General features: G+C 36.5%; 2 protein-coding genes and 2 non-coding genes across 8 annotated transcripts in view; 3 read left to right on the top strand and 1 right to left on the bottom strand.

Annotated features, from left to right (window-relative positions):
• LOC134751799 (protein enabled) overlaps positions 1 to 16,023 on the top strand; it is a 168,415-nt gene that overhangs the window by 53,637 nt on the left and 98,755 nt on the right. The window lies entirely within an intron of this gene.
• Positions 1 to 16,023, bottom strand: part of LOC134751777 (uncharacterized) — a 76,281-nt gene that overhangs the window by 5,941 nt on the left and 54,317 nt on the right. For 3 of the 5 annotated variants that reach the window (XR_010128699.1, XR_010128700.1, XM_063687261.1), the window contains exons 9-19: positions 15,888 to 15,977; positions 14,706 to 14,829; positions 13,815 to 13,944; positions 11,954 to 12,057; positions 11,285 to 11,305; positions 10,034 to 10,234; positions 9,285 to 9,379; positions 6,518 to 6,621; positions 6,127 to 6,214; positions 4,460 to 4,672; positions 3,122 to 3,274 (exon numbers count right to left, since the gene is read on the bottom strand). Coding sequence is in view for 1 of the 5 variants with exons in the window: in XM_063687261.1 (XP_063543331.1) it covers positions 3,122 to 3,274; positions 4,460 to 4,672; positions 6,127 to 6,214; positions 6,518 to 6,621; positions 9,285 to 9,379; positions 10,034 to 10,234; positions 11,285 to 11,305; positions 11,954 to 12,057; positions 13,815 to 13,944; positions 14,706 to 14,829; positions 15,888 to 15,977 (1,323 nt within the window). In the remaining 4 variants the exon portion in view is untranslated. Of the gene's footprint in view, positions 1 to 865; positions 896 to 3,121; positions 3,275 to 4,459; positions 4,673 to 6,126; positions 6,215 to 6,517; positions 6,622 to 9,284; positions 9,380 to 10,033; positions 10,235 to 11,284; positions 11,306 to 11,953; positions 12,058 to 13,814; positions 13,945 to 14,705; positions 14,830 to 15,887; positions 15,978 to 16,023 lie in introns of all 5 variants that reach the window. The other 2 variants (XR_010128698.1, XR_010128701.1) reach the window with 2 other exon arrangements.
• Trnac-gca (transfer RNA cysteine (anticodon GCA)) lies at positions 7,869 to 7,940 on the top strand. The gene has a single exon. It is a non-coding gene; the product is annotated as a tRNA-Cys (tRNA).
• Trnac-gca (transfer RNA cysteine (anticodon GCA)) lies at positions 8,045 to 8,116 on the top strand. Its single transcript has one exon. It is a non-coding gene; the product is annotated as a tRNA-Cys (tRNA).

Here is a 16,023-nt window from a genome sequence, read left to right on the forward strand (position 1 = left end):
GATACAGACACAGTCTAAAACAACTCATAGCAGGTGTGATAAATATCAAAATCATCACTTTTTTTTATTAATGATTAACTAATATGTGACACTGCAAAATATCATTCGCGTAAAATACCTACTAATGTCTTTCTAGTTATTAAAGTAGCACGGGAATTAATCGCGTACAAACTTACGTTTATTTATGGTGTTAGTTTTAAAATTATGAGTGAAAATCGTGTTAGTTTAAATCAGTATATAGTCTGCATCTTCTCAAATGACTTTTTCGTCTAAGACGGTACGTAATCTGTTAAACAAAAGCCATTGTTCCTTTTGTGCGACCGGTCGCCCATTGTGTACCATTGTCTGACAATAGTACGCGCCGTAGCACGCGCTCAAACTCAATGGTACACAATGGGCGACCGCTCACACAAAAGGAACAATGGCTTGTGTTTAACAGATTACCGTCTTAGACGAAAAAGTCATTTGAGAAGATGCAGACTTTACCACAAGTTTGACACTGACACATTCGCTAACGTCTGTGTACCTTACTTCCTATACACAATATGTGAGTACGAGCGAGATGCATAGAAAGTAAGTTATGCACACGCTAACGAATATGTCAGTGTCAAGCTCGTGGTAAGGGTACAAAAATATTTAGAAGTTAGACACGGTAGTTCTATCAGCACAAGGATATGTGCGTGTTGGAGTTAGTTAATTAAAGTGCCTAAGGAATAATCTAAACTTGTATTTGTACGCAGTAGATGTAATTAATTAAATAAAAAAATAAAATAAAAAATAATTTATTTTTTTAAATTGATAGATCGACTAGCCGAAGCGCGGACGAAGCACGTGACGACAACATTAGTAAATAAAACATAGATACCTTCCGTTTCCAAAGCTATGGGAATGGGACCTGGCAGCGATGGAAGTAAACATACATATAAGCGATACTGTATAGTTAGTTACGAGATTGGCGGAGCGAGATTTAAAACTATGCTACGATGTTTGAAATGAAGCAGAAACTACTATTAATTGCTGTCCATAGTTACGAATTTCGGTCTCCTCAGAGCAAAAAAAAACGACGGTAGTGGCTAGCCTTCTGACAGCATCGAACGCCGATAAAACTGAGAAAGGGGCACTAAAAAGGTCGGGACGTGAAAGCTACCTTAATAACCTGCCAAGTATTAGCTTCTTAGCTTTATCAGGAATGTTTAAAAAATAGCGTCACTTACCCGACACTTTTATGGAATGCCCTGAAAACCTATATATGGCGGTCGATGCCACCAGCTCATCTCTCATGCCCTTTGATCGATATGATTCGAATGATATGACTTATTTTATTTGATAGAAACATCCGGTTCGAAGGACCATTATTTTTTTCTTCTCAACAGACGGTAAATGTTAATAAATACGATTGCACTTTAGAAATAATATGTAATACTTTATGATTACGTGTACAGTTACATTTTATATTTTAAACTCTATATGATGATGTAGACAAAGCATTCAGTATCAGAGAAATCTACCCCTTGCATAAGAAATGCTTGCTTTTCAGTGTAGATCAGATTTTTAAATAGATTAAAGCCCCATTTAGAGAAAGATTTAGAGAAAAAAAAACTATGTATAATATACAAGATAGTAAGAGTAAAATGTTTCAAGGTTCACCTCTGATACGACCGTAAAGAGTTGTTTGAAAAGATTTTTATTTATTTATTTTATATAAATTACTATCACCAATAAGCTAAACCAATCTCGTAAACTAGAAAGTTTTTCAGGAAAATTATATTTTATTCAAGAAACAAACTAATTCATTGATAACTGCTTAAAGGATTGTAAACATATTTTACTTCGTGGTGTAATGTTAATAAACCATATCCGTATAAAACAGGCTATATATGAGTGATATAGATAAAAAAGTAGGTAACTACCCAGAATGAGAATAACAACCAACTTGAAATAGGTATATATGGACTTCAAAAATTCAAAATTCGTTTAAAATCTTGACTTAACCACTTGTGACGCAAAAATGTTTTGCCCGAGTGTACTTTTACGTTAATTTGTTTTACGTCATGCATTATCTCTTTAACCCTTCAAGTGGCAGGCCGCCGGCTCATGGTCGATTAAGTGCCAGTTGCACCATCCGCACTTGACAGACTAATCAACGTCAACCGGCGCGCCGTGGCGGTTTACTATGAAACTTTAAATACAATGAAATTTAGCGAACGATCACAAACAGTTGGTGTAACCGACTCTTAGTCATTTCAATTTAAAATTTGATTAATTGAGATAAAATCAAAATTTCAACTAGTAAAAAATTATGTTGCAACTTGAAGGGTTTATCACGTGGGTTGTCATTTGTAGATGAAATGCTTAATTTTTAGGTACAAAATGTAGGCAGTGTGAGCAGCAAGCATGAATCAGATTAAGTACACCTATAATATGTTACGTAATTTTAAAAGTAAATGCAAAATTACTTGTACATACATGACGAAGACTTTTTGTACTTAAGTATAAAACATAAAATGCACCCCTTCTGTTTTGCTCATATCTACCTACTCGCATGATACTTTGGTATATGGAACGACTAAATATGGCTGTCTTTTCCTTATTTCAAAGGTCAGGTGCACTTATATGTAGCTTTGCTCGTATTTACCTGTATGTAGGTACCTGATATTGGATGCAGGGACAAACCCACAGGAGAATAATATATATTTATTGCTTTCACATTGGTAAAATTACAGATGTTCTTAATCGATAATGTATCACAACATGACACCCTGTAAGGGTATTGCAATTTTATCTATCTACTCTAAACTAATACATATGTAAATTAAACACAGAGATAACATTACAGACCTTTCCTGTTCATACAGACCAGACCTGATTTTATTATGAAAGCAAATGATCTTTGTTTCATAAATTAGTGCAAACCGACCGGAAATGCCTGTTTAAATTAAACGGAAAAGTTTCTCTAAAAGTTTGAATATTTAAATTTGACAAATTAGGCAAACGAATAAGGAGCATTAACGTTAATACAGTCGCCCTGGAAGCACCTAAAATAGTAATCATATTATACCTAGGTAGTAGTGACGTCAGCGACGTCATAATGACGTATAAATGCTACATGGGTACTACTCACAGCTCCATATTCTGCACGGAGGACGAGGGGCAGGCGGTGGCGGCCTTGATGTGGCAGTGCTTGTGGCACTTGAGCGCGCAGTCGCGGCACTCATAGCCCTGCTTGCCGAGCCGTCGCGCGATCGTCTTCTGGCAGACCTCGCACACCGTGCCGCTGAAAAACGAACAATTTATTTTTCACCTCAGCAGCTCGAACAAGCCTACTTTCGTCACTCCCTGGAGTGAGGAAAGTGCGACTTTCCTCACTCCAGGGAGTGAAACAATGTAGCTTTTTAATTTAGTGAAGGCCATGAACTTCATACTACGGTACGGTACGGTACGGTACGGTACGGTCCGGTCCGGTCCGGTCCGGTCCGGTTCGGACTTACTTTTTTTTCTGATTATTCTGTGTAATTCGAAATACATTTTAACCTTTAATATGTTCTCACTACTGAGGTGAAAAATTATGTGTGCAACACGAGAGCAAAGTTATTTTACATCTCGTGTTTATGAATCCCTCGCTACGCTCAAGATTCTACCTTAGAATCACTCGCTTCGCTCGTGATTCAATTATAGAATCTTTCGCTTTCTCGGGACTCAAAATAAACACTCGCAAGAAAAACCAACTTTCCTCTCTTGTTGCACAAATAACTATTTGATACACATCACATTCTATTATTACAGTAATTCAACCTGTTGGGTATAGGCCTCCTCACATTCGCTAGAGGGCTTGGGCTATAGTCCCCACCCTGGCTCAAAGTGAGTTGGGGACTACAATACTCCTTTGAATTTCTTCGCGGATGTGTCCTGCACGTTTTCTCACGATGTTTTCCTTCACCGTAAAGTGGTAAATATCAAATGATATTTTGTACATTAACTTGATCTATCGTATTCCAAATTGAAAACAGCAGCTTACAGCACCAACCAGAATCTAGTTAAATATTATATGTATAGGTTTATTACCATTTTGGTCTCGATAGATACATATCAAAATAGGAGACTTTGGAAACAATAACTTTCTTAGCAAAAAAGTGTGTGCGTGTAATCTTTCTTAGTTGTAAGACTTCATACTGCTACTAACAAATGTAATTTATTGTAATTTATTATATAATTTAATATTAATTTTACATGTTATTCAATTGTATATGGACATGGTCCGAAATAAAGAATATTCATTCATTCATTCATTTACTCGCGATTGAAATAAAACTACTTTGACGATAACGTTTATCGCTATGTTGGCACTTTTACGTGTGTCCTATTGTGCGTGTGTCACTCCTGAGCGTTACTTCCGTCAGAAAAAAATCTGAGTTACCCTCTAGTCGGGCCTAAAGAAGTTTTACTTCAATAATCAACGTACCCGCTCAAATGCTTAGCGATGAACGTGTGCTCGTTGTAAATGTGCAGCTTCACGCCCTTCCGCCGCCACCTCGAGCGCTGCGCCACGGCCAGCGGCACCAGGTAGTGCTTCCTGATGCCGGCCTCCAGCGTCTCCAGCACCAGCGTGGACGCCTCGTGCACGAACGTGCGCGCCGACGCCGTGCTGAACCCGGATACTTCACTGAGGGAGGATCTGATAGTTAGTGCATCAAGGTATGCGTGAAAACGATAGTGATGCGACGAAAATACAAGTCGTTTTCGATGCCGCCAAAACCAAAGAGTGATGTTTTGTTTAGCCGATTTTCATTAGGAACGTTGTAATATTGGCCATATGAAATGGCATTACATGCATTGTTTTCCATGATTATAAAGTCATTTTTACATAAGGAAAAAATTGATAAAAAGTATGTAAAAGAATAAAAAATTGAATTTCGATGAGATATAATTATTTGAAAAGTGAATTGCAAAACATTAGTGATAACATTAGTGTGACAAAAAGCGTGTATAAGCGTTTTGATCACGCCGTTTAGAGAGAAAAGTTTAGTATGAAAACCAGTGTTACCAGATTGCAGTGCGATTACCCCCAGCGCATGAGTGTTGACAGATGGAAAGAAAGAAAATTTACTATTAGTGCCGTAATGTTACCAGCTTATATAAATATTCTAAATATTTTATGGCAAGACAGCATTACTTGTCAGTCACTCAGTTATAAGCATATTCAGTTAGTAGGTAATTTAATTGTGTAGGTAAAATATCATAAACGTAAATGTGTTTTTATGTGAACGTTAGATAATATAATGTAGTCTTGCCATGCCACAGCCATAAACTATGTAATAATAACTTTGATTGCTAAAAAAATACAGTGAGTTTATATTTTAAGAGCAACAGTCTTCAATGAATAAAATGTACATTCTATTTATTACTGATTGCGTTTCTCTGATCTTTCTAAAGAATATAAGAAAGTTTAAATAATTGTTGAGTGCAAATCTATAGATAAGCTTGTATCCTTCCAGCCAGTGCACTTTATTCTTCTCTGACCAATGATTTTACATATACGGGGTGTTTTCCTTAGCTAACTTGCGTGGTGTTTAGGTCATACTGTACAACCTTTTCTATGGGATCAACCGTATATATGATATGTTTATACTATTATTAATAAACTTACATCGCAAAAAAAATTGCCCTGTTGTATACATTTCGGCCGATCAAAATTCAAAATTATTTATTTCATGTAATTTACACTCATAGAAAAACAAGACAATAAACATTCAGCATATGAACACATAAAAAAATCAGATGTAATTTTTTTCACGATTTTAAATTGGTCCCATACTAAAAGATTCTCAGTAGGACCTATAAATTTATCTTGTAAAATATGACGTAGAGTATTTTCAGATGTCCAATTCAATATAGGATGTCGAATACAACCACAGAGAAGAAAAAAGGTACTGTATTATATTCATTTTGTAGTTCAAAAGAAAACGTAAATGTAAAACAAGAAGCATTTGATCCCATAGGCGGCCTACATACGGAGTGCCGTAGCAGCGTTTTTCTCCAATAGTTATCCGAAATACGACATCGGATCGAACAATGTGAAAACGCTCTAATGGTTGAAAAACACTGTGTATAAAGGTTACAATCACGTACCTTCTAGATGTTCTCGACTCGTCGCCAGATTGCGCTGGTGACGCACCCGCTGAATATACGTTTCTATTGGGGACGGATAGGGCTTTATCTGAAACCGCACAAAGTTATTCATTCAATTTGAGCATATGCTTAATTGGTTACACAAATTATCAGGCAATTTATTAATTATCTTAATTCCACCCCGCTTTTGACCCTCTTAAGGGATGATTTTCGGGATAAAAGCTATCCTATGTCCTTCTCCGGGACTCAAACTATCTCTATGCCAAATTTCAACTAAATCGGTTCAGGGGCTTAAGCGTGAATAGGTAACACACAGAATAGTTATATACAGACAGACAGACTTTCGCATTTATAATATTAGTATGGATAGTATGGATAAGTGTGCACTCACCGTGATGATTTCTCTCGGCGCTGATGCTGCGCACGCGGCTCTGGTCGGCGTCGCTGTCGCTCGGCAGGTCCAGCGACGTGCCGCGCGTGCGCGACCGGCCCAGCCTATTAAACGTAACGGATTATAGGACATGTCCGATGGCTTAGGGTAGGGTAGGAAACAGTGGCTCGGAAAAAATAGCCGGGTACAGTGGCTCAACCTAATTCCAACATGATAGAGGCGAAATTGGGGCGACTGAGCCACTCTTTCCTACCCTACCAACATAAGAAACAAATTTTGTGTTGTGTTGTCATACTAATTTGGACCGAGATATCCGACTTGTCGGATAGTTTTTTACTTCATAAATACGATGTGAATTAGTTAACAACATGGCAAATATATATTGAATGTATGTAGGTACCTATATGAATGCCTACAGTGAATTCGGGACATATCCATTCCAAGTTCTAGTGTGAATTATTGAATAATATGGCAAACAAACTATTAAAATCATGTAAAGCCTGACCAGTAATATATGATCATTGTCAAGGGGGCGCTGTTCATTTTCATGTATAGGGTGACAGTTCATATAGTATGAAAAAATTAGTTCCAGTGAAATTCCGCAACATGGCGCGTGATCATATATTCCTGGCCAGGCTTTAGGTAGATGATTGCCTACAGTACATTTTGAATCTATGAGTCTGTGATGAAATGTACCAAATCAGAAATATATAAAAATCGCACTGAAAGTTAATGCATGACGTAAAATTGTTAAAGTATTGTAAAACATAACAAATGTGGTTAAAACTACTGCATGTATTTATATGTATCTAAATGAGCAATAGGTACTTTAAATAACTTATCTTAGTCAATCATAATTTGTGCATGGACTGCAATATTCTAATAAACTTGAATAAACCGAACGATTCAACAAAAACAGCTGTTCCAATATATACCTAGTTATATACTATTTTTTTACAAGTCATCATTTTTAGGGTTCCATACCCAAAGGGTAAAAACAGGACCCTATTACTAAGTCTCCGCTGTCCGTCTGTCTGTCACCAGGCTGTATCTCACGGAGTGTGATAGCTAGACAGTTGAAATTTTCACAGATGATGTATTTCTGTTGCCGCTATAACAACAAATACTAAAAAGTACGGAACCCTCGGTGCGCGAGTCCGATTCGCACTTGGCCGGTTTTTTACCAACAATAAGCGATTATTTTCATGATCGGGGTCGTAAAATGCTGATTTTTAAGCAACAAATATTTAAAGTAGAAATATGGATCGGACGTGACAAACGCGACATTATCTGCCACCCACACGTGTTTTGTTTTACAAAGAGAATGCGTTTTTTGCTTATTCTTTCAAGTGGGGATATAGCTCAGTGGTAGAGCAATCGACTGCAGATCGATAGGTCCCCGGTTCAAACCCGGGTGTCCCCTAAGCAAAATCTTATTTTTTATATTTTTTAGTGAGTGACAATTGTTTTTTAAAGCGACTTACGTGTTAATTAAGTATTAGAAATTATTCAACAATATTGTCAAGTGGGGATATAGCTCAGTGGTAGAGCAATCGACTGCAGATCGATAGGTCCCCGGTTCAAATCCGGGTGTCCCCTATAAAATAAACACTTTCTTTTTTACAAAACCTATAAAAACTATATTTTTTGGTTTTGTTTAAAACAACATAAAAATTTCGCAACCTTCCTTTCTGTTTCAGACGTGGCCCCGGCTGCAATTATTACAAAAAAAAATATTACTGCATTTTTTGATACAGATCGCTTGAGATTCCCGGTAAAATTAATAAAATTCGGTTATGTAGCCTGTTTTTTGTGAACTAAAATTATGTTTTTATTGTTTATTTGCAACCGACGTGGTATTAAAAAAAGGTATAAAACAAAAATTAAATAAATAATTTGTACACATAAATTAAATAATTAATTTTAATGTAACAGAAAAAACCCTATTAAAACATCCTAAACTGGCAGTCCATCTTGCCCCTAGGTATGGTAAGAGGGGGAACCCCTACGGGACAAGATAATAATGATTTATAGAAATATTATATTAAGGGCCTAAACAAAACTTCAATTTTTGGCTATTGGGTCCATCGTCTGATAACTTCTCACGAACTGTTTTACATCCTAACTAAAGAAAAAAATATTTAAAAAAAACAAGTCGGGAAAAGAACCGACGCACAACACATCAAAAACATGTTAACACTTCTGTCTAATCTATTCACGCACAGATACTTAATAAAACATTAATAAATATATAAATATAAAGCAATGTAAAGCAGAAAATACCAAAAAAAATATAGCTTCTTTTAAAGTTTTTTCAGTCAAAAATCAGTGTTTTCCATTGACAAATTTTTTTTTAAATTAATGTCATTACCGGGTCTAACGCGACTAAATTTCATTAATTTACCTTTTTTCCGACGTTAATAAATAATGAAATTTAATCGCGTTAGACCCGGTAATGGCATTAATTATGTGTACTGTAAACGCGAGAGTTGTGTTATAAAAAAAATATTTTATCCGCGACCCTCTTGGCATTAAAAACAATTTCGCAACCCACTGACCTTCGTTTCTGGCTAGGCCGCCTAGCCAAGATTTCAATCATATATTTTTACTTTTCGTTTGGCGATTGTCCGTTGCTTTGTTTTTTTTTCTTAATACTAATAGGGGCTTCGAATATAGGTTGAAAAACACTGTGCTAGCAAACATATCTTAACTTATAATATCATTGCCTGGCAGTACATACTATATACAAAGGATAGGTATATTTCACCTTCTTTTAATGGTACCGAAGAAGTCTCTCCTTCTCTTCTGCCGCGGCGCAGGCTCTGGTGGTGCCTCCTCAGGCTTTTGGACATAATCTCCTTGCTGAAAATATAACTTGGTTAGTAATTAACACTTTTAATTAATTTAAAATTAATTAAAAGTATTTTTTGTTTGAAATTATACGCTATGAAGGTCGGTTGCGCCTTGTACCAAACCCTCTGTCACTGTTAACGTTCGCTAAATTTTATTTTACTGATGTTATATTTCACTGCTGAATGACGGTGATCAGTGATGGCTGGCCCGGCCCTATTTTTCTTTGTCTTGCAAGGGGAAACTTAATTTGTTTTTTTAATAATCACTAAATGTATCTACAAATTCGCAATATAAATTCGTATAATATTCACATTTTCGTAGGTTCATTCAGTGAACATAACGAAAAGTTGGCTGTGGCCCTACTTTTCTTTGTCTTGCAAGGGGAAACTTAATTTGTTTTTTTTTTAATAATCACAAAATGTATACCTACAAATTCGCAATATAAATTCCTATTATATTCACATTTTCGTAGGTACATTTACTGAGTGAGTAAACATAACGAAAAGTTCTTGAGGCTGAGGCGTATACTCTCGGATTAAATCTTTTAATATACCTACATTATTTATACATAATGAGAACCTGCCATAGCTTTCTAAAAACGCTAAAAATACTATAACATGCCTAACGTATGCAAACACGTGCGTGTTAATACAAAAACCGTACCTCCGTATCTCCGTTCGCCTTAGCACCGTTCTCCTTGATGCGAACTTGCCGCGCCGGCGACGAGTTGGGCGACACGTGCTGTTCTGTTCTGTTCTCGTCTATGCTCTCCATTGTGGTGTTAGTGAGTTCTGCTGAGTCTACGCTGTTTAGCGTATCTTCTCGCTCCACTTCGATGAATTTACCGGAATCAGTTAATTCGACCTTGGGGGTTCATAGGGTTAGTATGGCAACACGGCACAAATTTAAAGAGGCGTTTTTTCAGACGTTTTTTCCATTGTTGAAGAGGACTTGATATTAATAGTTTGAGTCCGTCCAAGGTACCCCCAGTGTATTTAAACCATTCGATAGCGTGACGTGACGTGAGAGCGCTGGTGGCCTAGCGGTAAGAGCGTGCGACTTTCAATCTGGAGGTCGTGGGTTCAAACCCAGGCTCGTACCTGAGTTTGAGTGAGTACATGAGTTTTTCGGAACTTATGTACGAAATATCTTTTGATATTTACCAGTTGCTTTGCAAGGAAAACATCGTGAGGAGACCGGACTTAATCCCAATAAGGCCTAGTTTCCCCTCCGGGTTGGAAGTTCAAATGGCAGTCGCTTTCGTAAAAACTAGTGCTCACGTCAATTCTTGGGATTAGTTGTCAAGCGGACCCCAGGCTCCGATGAGCCGTGGCAAAATGCTGGGATAACGCGAGGAAGAAGAAGAGAGCGTGACGTGATGTACGCGTTTGCGTTAAGTGTAATTTTGTATGGGATTATGAGTTTCCAAAAAGTCCCGCTTTGCGCGCTGTTAAAAATCTCATACAAAAATAGACATAACGCAGACGCGAACGCACGTCACGCTATCGAATGTACACTAGGGGTAATGTACCTATTTGGTAGCGACGGAGTGAGGAAACACTATTATGAACGTAATATTTTTATTTAAAAAAATACATCTATAATAGCGCTTTCACACTTTGTCCCTTACCAAGTCGGCACAGAGTTAGTATAGACGGAATAAGAATAAATAGAGATTTATTCTTTGGCTTATGATCTTGGCTGAGGTAAAAGAACGAGTGTGAAAACAAAGTAATCAAAGTTTTTGACTGTTAAAACGCCTCCTTAATAAAATGAACATCCAAATCAAAATCTAGGTTAAAACTAAGTAACGAACTTCTAGCAAACATGCCAAAATTGTCTAAATTAATAACTAACTGACAACTTAAACTTGATATGAAAAATATGAGAATTTTGTATAGCATTTTTTCTTACCTTGATCGACTTCTTCGGCTCCTGATTGTATAAATCCAATCCAAATCATGCATCATGGTAAAACGCAGGCAGGATGAAAATAAACAAAGTCAATGTTAATTCAAATCAAACTTTCAAATTGGAACTCTTAAAACAAACAAAACACACAACTTGTATTTTGAATAATTAAAAGAACGATAATAAGTGCTTAGTAAATAGGGCTACGCAACGGCGACGAAGATACAACGGCAATAGCTACTGGACCTTTATTTTAGTATTTTTTAGGGTTCCGTACCCAAAGGGTAAAAACGGGACCCTATTACTAAGACTCCGCTGTCCGTCTGTCACCAGGCTGTATCTCATGAGCCGTGATAGCTAAACAGTTGAAATTTTCACAGATGATGTATTTCTGTTGCCGCTATAACAACAAATACTAAAAAGTACGGAACCCTCGGAGCGCGAGTCCGACTCGCACTTGGCCGGTTTTTTATATTACTTGATTGTAAATTTATAATTTTTTGTCGAAAATAACCGTAACCGATTATAACTAATTATCGGTTATTTTTCGGGCATAACCGTAACCGAAACCGGTTATGAGGTTTGGCCGGTTATTGTATTCCTTAGCTGTAGCCGCCGCACATCAGTTGACGTCATCGGCGGTCAAAGGGTTAAAAAGCCTTGGGGTCTCACCCGTTGCACGGAGTGTATGATGAGGGTGGATTTGTTGGCGGCGCTAGTGGGGCTCAACTCCAGTTCTCGGAGAGCCGACTCTGTCAGTGCCGAGTTTTCGTGTCCTAAAACATAAATATTGTAAACATTATATCTGGTTGACGTAACTGGTGACCGAAGAGCTGGCGGCTTCCTCGCACAACGTATCAGCATTGCGATACAGCGAGGAAATGCCGCCAGCATCCTTGGTACAATGCCTCAAGGGCCTATTTTAGATTTAAGCTAGTTATTAATTTCGTTTACGTAGTACCACTGTATATATGTATGTAAATAAAGAGTAAAAAAAAGTAAAAAAAATGTCATATTTACATCAGTTCCCGAGTAGCGGTAATGGTTAGTATCAGCCACGTATCAGCACTATATGTAGACATTGCAGACCAACGATAATTTCAAGTCTATTTAAAGATGATACATATTGTTGTGTACGTATTGATGTGATGATGTATATTGATGTGGCCAGCGATAATTCACATCCTGAGCGCTCAGCAATACCATAACTTTTGTTCCATTCATATTGTCTTCGGTTACCGCGATAGCTACTCATGAAAGCTATGAAAACGGATTATATCGCGTATATCGAATTTATAATACATCCCGTTTCGAACCCTTTACAGCGTTCGTGGTCAACGGGTGACTGAGGAAAAGCTACAAAACAATTGTTTATCTTTTGCACCTGACTGCAACTTGTTTGCCGACAAAAATCATAAACTTTTTAAATATTTTTTACGTTTTTGTGAATCACCATAGGCAGCTTATTAATTATATTGTCATATTTATCGTATACCTAATTGTAGTACCTATAGCTTTAATTACTTAATTTTGCAGCGGATTGGCGCCTCTTAGCTGTAATGCTGTAAAAGTTTATTCAAATAAATATCAAATAATCCGTTTTCATACTTTTATTTCATTTTGTTCTATTCGTTAAATTATTATGTCCAACTTTAAGCTACTGAAAGACTGGTACTCTCCGTTCTGCTTAAACTTGGTCTTATCTTTAGTCGTCTTGGCGAGGGCCAGTAATGCGTAAAGCGTTCAAAACGACTCCTTGAACATCAAAGACCAGATCTAGGTTATCAAGGTATAGTTAACGCTATCTCTACTGAGCTCGTTCACTTACGTACTAACAATGGCATTCTGTTAATTTTAATTTATAATTTCTTTATTAAGATAACTAGGATCCATTGGGGTTAGGTACATAAAATAAAATAAAAATAAAATAAAATAAAATAAAATCTATTGTTAATATTTAAAATACTATTTAAATTAAATTAATTTAAAAATTTACAATAAATTAAATGAATGGATTTTTTTTTTATTAAACAAAATTTTTTTTAACAAAACATTATTTATGAAATAAAACTATGAAAAACGGATTATATCGCGTATATTGAATTTATAATACATCCCGACGTTTCGAACTCTTTACAGCGTTCGTGGTCAACGGGTGACTCGTCACGAGTAACTATCGCGGTAACCGAAGACAATATTAAAACATTATTTATTTTGTTAAACAAAAGAAATAATGGCTTTTGTTTAACAGAATGCCATTGTTAGAATATAATAGAATATTTATTGCTCTCATGTTGGTAGTTAGGTTAGTACAGGTAAGTGAACGAGCTCAGTAGAGTAGAGAGAGCTCAATTAAATCATAAGAACTCATTTATTTGCATACAATTGACATGAACATAAATAACACAAACTTAAAAACTACTACATACATACATAACATACATTCAATTGCATCACCTAACACAAACTACACATCAAAATCATACATCAAGTACTACAGTATAAAAAAAACTTCAAGGTAAATAGTACTGACCGTTTTGTTTAAATATTGTCTTGGTGGTAGTGGTGAGGTGTCCCTGCGGCGACACCGTACGTAATGATTCTTTGATCTTTACGGGCCGGGAACCGAGGTCAGGGATGTCTGCACCCTCAATGAATAGGAACTGAAAACATTTTCATATGTATCATAATAAAGAGATATTAGAAGTCTTCGAGCTACGGCCCTAGTTTTGGTCCCAGGAAAAAACATGTAAGGCAAATGTCATACGATCCGGCTTATGAAACAAAAGTAACCTCGCCGTGGCTCGCGAGAAAAAAGTACATAACTGAGGAAACATTCTTTATTGTGCATCATAAAGCTACGTGAGACAAAATACAAGTTTTAAAGCCCCTGAACCAGATTATGAAGTTCAACAGCAGTATCTATTAAGATTTTTTATATGACAATTTAGAGGTAAGCACAAGCAGCGTGACTGTTAAAATCAAACCATAAAGTAGGATCTTCTTATTACTGTATAAACCGATCAATTTAAGCGAGTGAGTCGAATGTCTTAAAGTGAACATTTCCAACAATAGAAGAACCGATTACACAAAATAGTGATACCATTATTTTTGTGGTCCGAGTTTTCCGAAAGCAAATGATAATGATAAAAATACTAATGATGTAACTGGTAATACTCGTATTTAAAAAGTTCCGTTAATTTCACCAAGATCCAATCATCGTTGTTACTTTATCCAGCAGTCGGATACTAAAGTAAACTAGAGTTAAACCAAGTTAAGTTGGCAGCGATTTTTAACTTAGAACTTTACTTTAGTATCCGACTGCTGGATAAAGTAACAAGATTGGATCTTGGTGAAATTAACGGAACTTTTAAAAAAAACGAGTATTACAGTTACATCATTAGTATTAGTATTATCTACATACCTCTACAGTGAGTGTGCCCGAAATATCGTGCTCCTCCATAGGCCTTGTCTGCAGCGCGATCTGCTGCCGCTGCGAGGGCGCCGCCAGCAGCTCGTCTATACCCACCAGACCCAGGCCAAGGAACCTGTAACCACCATCATCATTAACTTAACAGTTATTCTCTTGTCCGTGGAGTATCTTCCAGCTTTCCCTATCCCGCGCCAGCTCTTTGACTTTTTGATCGAACATCAAACATTTATTCAGCAAATAGGCCACAGGGGCACTTTTACATGTCAATTTTTACAAGCAATACAAAACCAAAATTTACAAAAAACAATTAAAAAATATGGAATCAATAAAATATTTGATACTTTGTCAGAGATGTATCCAGTCTAAATGTCGAATTACACAAAAAAAAGAAAACTAATAAAAAATATACTAAACAACAACTAAAATTGTAACAATTTTAGTAATTGTCTGTTGTTTGTATATTTTTTATTAGTTTTCTTTTTTTTAGACTGGATTAGAGATGTAAAAGTCTCTAGGTGTCAGAGATAAAATATGTATAATTAGAAAAAAAAACGATCATCAAATTATCCTTAGAGGTGTAAAGGGTCTCCAAGACTTGAATTGTTATATAAGTAATTATAAGACAAGAAATTAAATCAGACAGACAAGAACCGAATGAAGTGTCTTACGTTAATGCCACTCAAAAGTAAAGTTACATAGGACGTAACATGAAACCCGTGTAAACTTAAAAAGACCGATACGACACGACCCCTACTTTTTCTTTCACTCGATCTAAAAAGCTGCGTCTGGGTTTTCCTCTACCCCGCTTCCTTCCTATCCGCCCCTCCAGGATAGTTTTAAAGAAGTAACCACATAAGGTCATTTTAATCTTAACGGTGCTTTAAAATCTTGCGAAATTTTCGGAAATGCTAATTGCTCGTGTACATTTTGCATTAGAATACGAGTATATAGCAAGCGAGCAGTTCGCAAATCTTTTAGCTTGCCAGATGGAAGCCTCTTAACTTGCAGAAGCACGGATAATAATGACGGAACCTAATTTTCTTTAAAAAAAATATATAACTATGTATTTATTGTCTATGACAGCAAGTTGGAAAATTCTTGTCCACTAATAAATATAGATAATGTTACAACTAGAACTTGATGGCATTAAATAAAAAAAATGTGAAGAGTTACCTGTGTGTGGATGGGCCTCCGCCGGGGGAAGGTGGGCCCGTGCGGTCGTACACCTCAAATAGCAGCTCCGCGGTTTGTGGTGAGAGATCGCTGTAAGAAAAATGCTCTAATCAGCAAAAATATAGAGGGATTCAAC

Source organism: Cydia strobilella, chromosome 23 (genome assembly GCF_947568885.1).
Source record: "Cydia strobilella chromosome 23, ilCydStro3.1, whole genome shotgun sequence".
Classification (NCBI taxonomy): domain Eukaryota; kingdom Metazoa; phylum Arthropoda; class Insecta; order Lepidoptera; family Tortricidae; genus Cydia; species Cydia strobilella.